Source organism: Anticarsia gemmatalis, chromosome 29 (genome assembly GCF_050436995.1).
Source record: "Anticarsia gemmatalis isolate Benzon Research Colony breed Stoneville strain chromosome 29, ilAntGemm2 primary, whole genome shotgun sequence".
Lineage (NCBI taxonomy): Eukaryota > Metazoa > Arthropoda > Insecta > Lepidoptera > Erebidae > Anticarsia > Anticarsia gemmatalis.
The window spans coordinates 3,967,185-3,978,301 of record NC_134773.1 but is presented as its reverse complement, the minus strand read 5'-3'; the positions used below and the strand labels follow the sequence as shown (position 1 = coordinate 3,978,301).

The following is an 11,117-nucleotide window of genomic DNA, read 5'->3' as shown; positions in this document are numbered from 1 at the left end:
CGTAGGTACTCCTTGTTTACGTCTCTTGTATTTATATTATGTCTTCTGCGCAATTACTTGTTGCTATATTCAGACACACAAAGTAAAAAGGCACGTTGAAATAAAATACAGAATAAAAACTCGAAATATTTATTGCTACGAGATTTCTATTAAGTACAAATACATTTTTTATTATTATTTACATGGAAAGTTTAGCATAAAACCAATGCTATATTCAAAAGAATATTGTATAAAAAGTAAATAAATTATTTTAAATTAACCTGTAAAATAATATAAACGAGAATAAAAATAGGTATGCCTTTTAAAAATCGATGCTTTATATAAAATAAAATATTACTATTATGGAAAAATAAATGTCATGGAATAAATATTGTATTTACAAGTCTTCAGTCCGATTTCGATCCAAAAAAGAGATAAAAAAGCATGGGAATGTGTATGTCTCTTTCCATTTCCTTTGGAAGTCCACTCTTCACTTATCAAATAATGTATTAGTTGTGTATCTAAATATAGCAACAAGCCGTTGCGAGATAGCCGAAATTTGTTTCTTTGCAAGACAGACAAGAATTGTTTTGATTTACTTTTTGCCTCTTGCATAACAGCTTGCTGCTATTTTAGCACACGTATCTAACCCGCCTGTAACACTAACACAAATCTGATCAAAATTAGCTTCAGTTTACCTTAGAGTAACTACTTAATTGTAAATATGAATATCATTATTATATACATACAATATACATATGTATATTTTTTGTGATGTAATATTATTAACTTGTTTTGCAGTAAAAAAAATTTTTATACCTAAAAACTTTCGCATGCCATTGTTGGCGAAACATGTCGCACATTCTGTCTTTTTGTACATCTTGCATGCAAGCCTTATAACTTGTCTGTATATACTCATGTTTTTACGAAATATCTCATAAAATTATGCCTTATTCCCATAGGGATAGCCAGAGACCATAGAACGCCACTTGGAATGATTCTTACAAACTTCTCTTGCTTCATTCACATCTATACATTTTGTCTTTTAATTATGAATATTATAAAAATGCAAGATTAAATATTTAATCTATTAATTATTGCTATTTGAAATTGCTTCTTAAAATTATTTACAATGGTCACACCGTTGCATATGATTGACAAACTTTTAGTGATGTGCTTTTCGTTTCAAATAATTTATCGACAATCCTTTTTTTTTATTTTCCAATCATGATAACGCCTATTTCTGGTATTTACATAGTCAAAACGTGACAAGAGATTCGCACATTACATACTATATTTAAACTACAATCACGTTGATTGTAACGACAAAAATATTGCAGCCTCTTTTAAAAATAAATTAATATATTGAACAAAACATATAACGGTGTCTAGCTTTCTAAGACTGATTCTAAAACAAAGAGAAGGAATGTTGAATGTTGGAGAATTTTACAAATTACTTTTAAATATGTCAAATATCTAGCTTAACTATTCTGCACTTATCATATACTTACTCCATTACCCAAGACCAAACCCTTCAGCCCTTGCATGTATAAAATGTTCTAGGAAATGCAATAATATCATTAAGCCTCCGTGGCGCAGTGGCTTAGGTCGCCACGCCGATACCACTGCGTCGGCAGGTCGTGGGTTCGATTCCCGCACGGAGCAATTATTTGTGCGATCCACAAATAATTGTTTCGGGTCTGGTTATGAAAGTCCCCGCGACACAAGAGCAATTCTTAGTGCGGGAGTTGTCATTTAAAAGAACACAATATTCGAACCTTTAAAGTCTTTTAGATAGACCTTTTTAACAAATTCCCACTTTGAGATCGTATTCCTTACTACATCTACTGCCCTACCCTCTAAAAACCGTAGACCATCAACTCAACTGTCATGGCGTAACTAACTAGTTCACAACTAAACCGCAAGATGGCGTTGTACTCTATTCCGGATACCCTTCCTCCATATCCAAGCTCTGATGCTGTCTTTTCATATGATTCTTTAAATTAACATTCTGCGTGAAGGACGCATTGCATAAAACACATCTATATTTCTTCTCGTTACTATGTGATTGCATATGGACCTTCAAACCGCGTAATCTAGGATAACTTTTACCGCAAAACTCGCATCGGAAGTTCCTCTCGCCAGTATGAGACGCCATATGTTCCTTTAACCTAGATGGCAAATAGAAACGCTTATCACACAAATCACACTGATGTTTAAGTATTTTCAAATGATATCTCCTATTGTGCTCTCTTAAAGACTTTCGGCTATCATAAGCCCGGTCACAATGGTCACATGGAAACGTCCTTTTTTCCCCATGCACATCAATCATGTGCCTATATCTTAAAGAATAAGAAAACAACACAGCATCGCACTTATAACATGGATACGCAGGCTCTTTTCTATGCATTTTAGTCTCATGCAAATCTCTCGTGTGTTTAGATTTAAATACTTTCCCGCATTCTTTACAAGAAAACGTTTTTTCAACTTTCTGATGAGAACGTTGATGCACAATCAACATGCGCTCTTCGAAATAATGAGCGCCGCATATATCACAAATACACGTACCAAAATGTTCAGCCATATGTTTTTTTAACGCATGGAAAAAACTAAACGTACTATTACACTCGAGACACGTCAAATTGTTAACTGTCAACTTGAATTTTAAAAAGTCATTTGACGTTTCGTGGAATGTTTTTCCGTGACAGATAGTGAGGTGACTTTTTAGAGACGGTATGTCATCGATTTTAGTGTGGCACAATCGACAATCGACTTTGGAAATATCGACTAATAGGAGTTTTCTTTCTGTTATGTGTTCGCGGAACTGTGTAGGGTCGTGGACTAGGGTATGTTCTCTTAATTTGTCCGGCTCTGTGAAGACTTCGCGGCAGTATATACAGTAGTAATCGCTGTAGGAACTGAAGAATGGACAGACGTACGAACTTTCTACTATAGTGACCGTGTTGGCACAGGACTTGTAATCGCCTTCGAAGTCTGATTTCTTTATTGCTGGTTTGTAGTGGAGATCTGAAACGTGTAAAGAAATTATTTAATATGTTAATGTCCCACTGTTGGGTAAGGATCTCCTCCCGGAATGAGGGAGAAGGTGAGACTATAGTACACTTGGTGAGTTTATAGTAGTGCTGATTTATCGATAGTTTACATTGGAAAAGCCATTTACATTGCGATTGCTTGGTTATCGGTCGAATAACGATTCGACATCGAAAGTCAACAAAAATCAAAGAAAACACTTTTTTAAACAGCTCTCAGCTCCCTTACCCACTAGCGGTTAACCGGGTGGCTAGCCGTGCGGTTACAGTTTAATATGAAACCACCATTAATTGTCAGGCAGAGGAACTCGGTATGTATAATATAGTCACGCATCCACGGAACAACCTCGGCAGGCGTAGCTTAACTTCAGAGATCGATCTGCGTAACTATTGATAACTAGCCATGAGCTTTTCTAGCCTTAAGCTTACCATTAATCAAAAATAATGCAGACAGAACCGCATGAATAAGCTAGTAAATAAAAATAAATAATATTTTACCATTATTCAAATCATTTTGAATATTCCTCTCTTCTAATTCTTGTTTTTTATTAACTTTCACTGCTGTTCGTGTATTAATCCTTTTTACTAATTTCTTCTTTTGTTTCGTAGACTTTTTAACTTTCGCCTTTTTAATTACCGGTTTCAGGGGCTCTGAAAAAGTAGATAATAATTTTAAGATTAAAAATAACAGAGGTTGTCTTATATGGAGGTTGCTTTGTATCTAACTGCTAATTACGAGGTCACGGGTTCGATTCCAAATTGAGCTTTTCTAATTTAGGTATATGAGAATATTCTCAATAGTAGCAAGGAGTCTGGTAACATACTCGATATATCGCAATAGGCTCGCCCGCTATTACATGAGATTGTCCGGTACGAATTCCACCATGTAATTTTTAAGGCCGCACTTTTTAAAAGTCAAACGCAAACATTGGAAATTCGATACAGCGGCCGATTGGTACACAGCGCACATATTCGGATGTTAATTACCTTATTCAATAATAATAGCTTAATTCATGTCAGTTGGAATAGATAAACTGCCGCTATATGTGTTTCAGAAACCAGTCATAAGTTGTTAATAATTCTTACCATCATCTAAACCGTCATCTCGATCGTCCATATCATTGTCATCACATGCTGCTACATCGGTGAGGTCAAATGACACTGGAACTAGTGGTACGTCATCAACCTCCTGCTTCACTTCTAACAGAGATTCAGCTTTCACCGAGTTGTCTGAAATTGAAAAACAAAATAAATATAAATTATATAAATACACAGTTTTGTTTTGCTATAACAATACATACATTGAAAAGAGTAATAATATCTATCTACTATGGTGAAGCCAAAGACAGCTTCGTTCAGATTCTAATGATCAAATTGAAGCATTTACAACACAGAGAAAAATATGTTGAATTTATATACGGCACAGTGGTTAATGTTGCTACACCAATACCATTTCGTCGGAAGTGAAGGGAGACTTTGTGAGTTGAAATTTCCTGAAGGGATGCAAAGTCTCCAACTTGCACTTGACCAATTGACAGCGTGGTAATCTCATAAACTAACTAGCTGACCCGCGCAGCTCCACGCACGCTTTCTTGTTTTTATTTAATACCGCGCATTTTCAAATTTATTCACCCTTTACACCTTCTCTGATCTTCCACAAATAATTCAAGACCAAAATTAGCCAAATCGGTCCAGCCCTTCACGAGTTTTAGCGAGACTAACGAACAGCAATTCATATTTATTACATAGATTTCGAGAGGAGACCCTCGCCTAAGGGCGCGTTCCCACTATATATTTATTTATTTATTTATTTATTTATTTATTTATTAAACAGTACAAGCTTACAGTGTTCACCAAAGCGCTTATATGTTATTCTAAGTTACATACAACATTTTATAATATACAATACTAAGTAGCACAAACAATAACAAATCAAAAATAACAATACCTTATAAACAATACACACACCATAAATCAGACTTAAAATATATTATCACAACTTATATAATATTATTATTTAAATATATAGATATACTTGAGATCATTCTCGTATTGCTGTCAGCAAATATGTCTGCATTTGGATTGGTTTGTAGGAATGCATTTAATAGAGTTATAGCCATCCCTGTAGGACTGTTGGTGGCATGTGCCGAGCGCCATGATGGCGGACAGGCGAATAGACGATGCTGGCGTCTTCCTACACCTCGCATGTACTGATCGGGCACATTAAAGTGAATTGACTCACGTACCGATGGATTGTCTATCTTGTTATTTAACAACAAGAAATAATGCATCATATGAGCAAATTTACGCCTAAGCTCTAGAGTTTCCATGCCAACCATTCCTGAAACGAACATCGAGGGATACAAATATGGGTAATATCCATGCACACGTTTATAAACATAGCGGGCAAATTTACGCTGGATTTTTTCTATCATGACACTATACAATTTTTCATGTGGATTCCATACTATTGCGTTATACTCTAGTTTACTGCGTACGTATGCATTGTAGAGTAGTTTTATTGCGTGAACATTTTGAAATTGAGATGAAGTTCTCATTATAAAACCTAACGACTTATTCGCCTCTTTACAGATTTTCTTTACGTGTTCATGGAAGTTAAGTTTAGAATCGAGAGTCAGTCCTAAGTCTCGTATTGTAGTGACGCGTTCGAGCGGTTCACCGGCCAGTTCGTAAGTGACTTTTATGGGAGTACGGGAACGAGTAAAAGTTATTGTCTTACATTTAGAAATGTTGAATGATAATTTGTTCGCCAAACCCCACTCGGCGATAGCGTCAATATCATCCTGTAAGTTTCGACAATCACTGGTGTCGCAGACGGCTGTGTACAACTTTAGATCGTCAGCGAACATCAGGCATTCTGATCTTGTAACACATTTGGGCAGATCATTTATCATTATCAAGAATTGCGTTGGTCCCAGGGTACTGCCCTGACTAACCCCCGATCGAGTGTAGTACTCCTGCGATACAAAATTGCCCAACTTTACATACTGCTTCCTATCTCTGAGATAGTCAGCCATAAACGTAAGCAATTGGAAACTAAATCCAATCGAGCTAAATTTTGTGAGAAGGACATCATTATCAACTAAATCAAATGCTTTTTTAAAATCAAAATATGCAGCGTCGATCTGACATCCGGCGGTCATTCTGGTATTTATAAAATCAACAAAATTAGTAAGGTTAGTTAAGGTAGAACGTGCGGGTCTAAATCCATGCTGTGAGTTATCTAGGCGAGTACTGACCTGTTTAAATATATTATCATTAACAACAGATTCGAAAAGTTTACCAAACACGGAAAGGACTGCAATGGGTCTAAAATTCGAAATCTCAGCCGATGTTCCGGTCTTGGGTATTGGTATTACTCTTGAAACTTTCCATCGACTAGGATAGCAACTATTGTGGAGAGAGAGATTAAATATGTAAAGAAGTGGTTCCTCTAGTGCAGAAAGGCAGTCTTTAACTATAAAAGCGGGTATATTATCAGGTCCATAGGCAGCAGATGTTCTTAAGCGACGTACAGCTTTTCTTATTTCATCTATACCTATCTGGTCGATATTTATTTGTGTTGAAAAACCAATGTCTCTACTGTTACGCTCAGCTATCTTTGGATCTAATAATGGGGTTTCCTTATGGAAAACGGAAGCAAAATGATGTGCGAATGTATCAACGGCGTCTTGGCCTTCTACTATCTTATCATTGTATACAAATTCCTTAAGCTGATTCCTATCGGACCGTTTATCTTTAACAAATTGCCAAAAAGTAGATGAGTTATTAATTATATTATTCTCAACATTATGCATATAACTTTGATAGGAGGTATGTATAAGATGCTTCACTTTAGTTCTGTAGTATTTAAATAATTCTTTGTTGAATTGTAAACCCAAACATTTATATTTTTTCAAATTAAAATATTTTAACTTTATATAATGAATTATCTCTTTAGTGTACCAATGTGGATATATATATTTATTTAAATGGTTTATTGATTTTAGGGGCACCCGCATGCTGATAGCATCGTTGAGCTTATTATAAAATATATCTACAGCTACATTCAATTCCAAATTCTGCTGATCCGTTAGCTCTGTCCAGTCTATGCCTGCAAGATCAGTGTAAAGTCCAATAAGATCTGCTTTACGAAAGTTCCATTCCGTAGCTAATTGGTGACCTGGAGATATAGAGCTATTGTTCATTACGTTTATAGGTAATTTGAGAAATATCTCTAAAGCAGGATGATAGGCGTCAATAGGTACTAAAGGCTCAGTTTCAGAATTAACATCAATATTGCTTGAATTAAGAGTAGTTAGTACAAAATCCAGGATGCCTCCATACTTATTGCACACATGATTACACTGTCGCAACTTACAAAATTCTAAAAAACTATTAAATTGAGTTGTAACATTCTTACTGCACGACTTCAAGTTGAAATCACCAACTATTAAGCATGAGTATTCACTGTAGTCAGAAATAGCATTTTCCATGCATGATAACACATCTAGATATTGTTGATCACTGTAACTTGGCGGCAAATAAACCACACAAACAAACAATTTAATTTTTTTACACGTAACGGTAGCAAATATTATTTCTTTATCATTAGATAGATTATCAACATTAGTAATTCTTTTCACAGTATAAGAATTTTTTACGGCCGAATTGTTTGTTTGAACGCGCTAATCTCAGGAACTACTGATCCGATTTAAAAAATTATTTCAGTGTTAGATAGCCGATTTATCGAGGAAGGTTATAGGCTATATATCATCACGCTATGACCAATAGGAGCAGAGTGCGAGTAAAAAATGTTACAAAAACGGGGAAAAATTTCACCATTATCTCTTATGTGACGCAAGCAAACTTGCGCGGGTCAGCTAGTATATTTATAAAATGTTATTGAAGTGATAAGATTGAGATCCGTATAACAGTGGGACAGTAATGTGTTCTTATTTACCTCCATGCACATGTACTGTAGCAGTCAGCAGTCTTTCTTCACACTGTAGTACTTGTTGTTTGAAAGCTTTAGCGTCGCGGAGTCTTACGACACATGTCGCGCAAATCAGACGGTCTGTCTCTTCTCCATCCAGTTGGGAAAGCTGAGAAGAAATTGATAATTCCGGCAATTGTTTGTGTATAAGAAAAGAAGAATGACTTGTGTGCAAATATATTTTACAGGTATCATTTGATTAATCTAATATATAAAATTCTCGCGTCACAGTTTTCGTTACCATACTCCTCCGAAACGGCTTGATTCTCATGAAACTTTGTGAGCATATTGAGTAGGTCTGAGAATGGGCCAACATCTATTTTTCATGCCCCTAAGTGACATTTTTTTTTATGGCAAAACAATGTTTTCTGGGTCAGCTAGTAGTCAATAAATAAATATGATTGGACAACTCACACACAGTCATTTGATTCCAAACTAAGCAGAGCTTGTACTATGGTAACCAAATAACTGATAAACATACTTATATTCTTCTAAATACATACTTATATAGATACATTAACACCCAGGCTCAGAACAAATACTCGTGCTCATCACACAAAGAAGGCTACCGTCCCCTCCCCCTAAAACGCCCCCCAATTCAACAGTCCATATACTAAAGTTTACTGCTGCTGCGAAATGCACAACAATTTTTGACAGAATAAAATTTTGAAATGTTTCTTCTCAAAACAGGTTGGTGTCACGAGAAAAGGATTTATAATAAAACTCACCGTATTGTTGAAAAATTAAAAAATAAAACATTTATGCAACCATGCATTGTGAATAATTTTTTTAGGGCAGACATGGGATGGATGGGGACTTTTCACAATTTCAAAACAATGGTGTCCCTAGCATCTATACAAATATTTAGCTTCCTGGGAATTTGTGCTAGGGTACCCCTATTTTTGCATCTAAATTAACTAGACTACTCCTACCTCAGGATATTGACGTAAATATGGGCTACACGACACCAAGAGCGGTAAACACTTTATTATTTATTATTATTATATTATAATTAAAATAAATAACTTACAACAAGCCCAAAACTGTCCACAAACATCTCCGAATACACTTCTTTTTGCCCCAAATAATCGTATTCCACAGTCAATATCCGACATTTTTTTATCGCACCACAACATCTACACAGCCCTGGGTCCACTATAGGACCTTTGCGGCTAATTGTAGCCATTTTTAATCAAAATAAATACAAATATTTACAATATTATCTCGACAACAACATAGAAATAAATTTGACAATGACAGCCATTTGTCAGATATAGGAGTATCGACTTTTTTGTCACATTCATGTTATGATGCAGTAACTAAACGCGAATATCAGGCAGTACATGCTACTCGATAATAGATGGCGACAGTGGTATTTAAATTAGAAAAATATATTTAAAAAATTTAATGCAAATGGCTCTATAATCGAAATTAATGATGGTTATATATTTTTCTTGCTTCGAACTAATTATTGAAACTGTTTTAAACACCTTGATCGTTTTTTTTTACCAAGAAGAAGATGATTTAGTTAGATTCGATAGTTCGATTAGAAGAAACATAATAGGAAATGTTTATTTGTGTATTTACCTATCCTTGTTTTTATTTTGCATAAATACACTTTACTTTTTTGGGGCAATAAATGTAAACAAAGAGAACGAAGCAAATAAAATTACCTATACCATTTATCTTGGGAGCATATATAAACCGTATAATTATATAAAGCATTAATTATTTAGCGAGTAAAGCGTGTTACATGTAAAAACAAAGACATTTTTCTTAGTTTATAAGTCCTTAGCTTAGCAAAGTACCAATCAAGTTATATCAATACAAATGAAAAATCGATTAAAATAATGTTAGCAACCAAGTGCGCATGCCTGTCTCTTACTCAAGATGCATGAAGTTGCCCAACACTAGCGTATCATCGCCGCGCTCGAATGGCGTCGCCTAGCGTTTGTAGCAAGAAAATAAATAGTTTTATCAAATTTTCGCCTAATAATTTAAGTTAGTAATTAATTGTTATTATGATAAGTATATTTTCTGTGAAAATACAATAGTTTAGAGTGAAAATGGATACGAAAAGTTCGGAATGGCGACCCGGGCCGACTGTTTGTCGTTGTTGTTTAACCGAGGGTTGCTATAAGGACATCTCGACGGAATATTTTTGGATGGGAAAGCGTGAAGTGTATTCTGAAATGCTGTCGGACACATTCAACGTAACTGTAAGTATTATATTTGAGTAATTATGGACTAAGTTTGGTAAGACGCCACGGCAGCCATTTTCTTCGGCTCGAAACAAGTTTTCGTATAATCCGCCCAAATTGAAAAGTGTTGCGTTTCTTTTTCCGAGTCCTTGGTGGAGATTGTTTTGTTTTGGTTGGGTTTAAAAATCGATAGGGCTTCGGTGAGTATAGCCGCCGTAACTTGGCGTCTTAGACCTTTGGTATAGCTACAGTTGTATATATTTTTTATATTTTGAGAAAAGTCTTTAACTGAAAGCAGTTTTTAGGTGTTTATGCCAGTTAGCCAGGATATAATCTGTGTTTCATAAACAAAACAGGCTTTCTAAACCCTATAATAAGGAAAGGAATCTAATTAAACATAATACTAATAATATTTTATTGAATGCCTTAGATTCCTAGACCATTGTTTTCATACATAGGCATCTATCTAGACTCTTGATTCCTGTTAAAAATAAATTTTAGCAATATCTTTCATAATCATAATCATCTCTAATATATCACATAGGTTTGTCTGCTCTGTCCAAGAAGTAGCATTTAATTACATTTTGATATTATGAAAGACATACATTATTTAATACTTTCTCTCTCATAGTAATTTTAATTAATTTATCCTCTCAAGCGCCCGGCCACCGTGTCACGGTTGAATGTGCTACCCCCGTCAAGCGTCCCGCCACCGTGGTACGGCAAAACGATCTTACATTAAAAAAACGTAGAAATTAAATGCTAAAACTATGTTTATCCCTTTCAAACATATTTGACATTGAAGCTGATGAAACGAGACGACGATCTAATGCACACACTTGAATAAGTGGTTGATATAGGCCAGAGAGCACCTTAAACAACATCTGACCC

At 35.1% G+C, this 11,117-nt stretch overlaps 2 protein-coding genes across 25 annotated transcripts in view; one reads left to right on the top strand and one right to left on the bottom strand.

The window, feature by feature from the left end:
- Positions 1–128: 128 nt before the first annotated feature.
- On the bottom strand, positions 129–9,271 carry LOC142984957 (uncharacterized). The gene is made up of 5 exons (XM_076132858.1): positions 9,056–9,271; positions 7,993–8,134; positions 4,116–4,259; positions 3,528–3,680; positions 129–3,006 (listed from the first exon to the last, which is right to left on the bottom strand). Exons 1-5 carry the CDS (start codon positions 9,209–9,211, stop codon positions 1,919–1,921), a joined length of 1,683 nt encoding a protein of 560 aa, XP_075988973.1. The 5' UTR covers positions 9,212–9,271; the 3' UTR covers positions 129–1,918.
- Positions 9,272–9,929: 658 nt separating this feature from the next.
- LOC142985076 (uncharacterized) overlaps positions 9,930–11,117 on the top strand; it is a 56,068-nt gene continuing 54,880 nt past the window's right edge. For all 24 annotated transcript variants that reach the window (XM_076133012.1, XM_076133000.1, XM_076133009.1 and 21 more), the window contains exon 1: positions 9,930–10,244. In XM_076133012.1, coding sequence (XP_075989127.1) covers positions 10,092–10,244 — 153 coding nt within the window. In that variant the 5' untranslated portion in view covers positions 9,930–10,091. The remainder of the gene's footprint in view (positions 10,245–11,117) is intronic.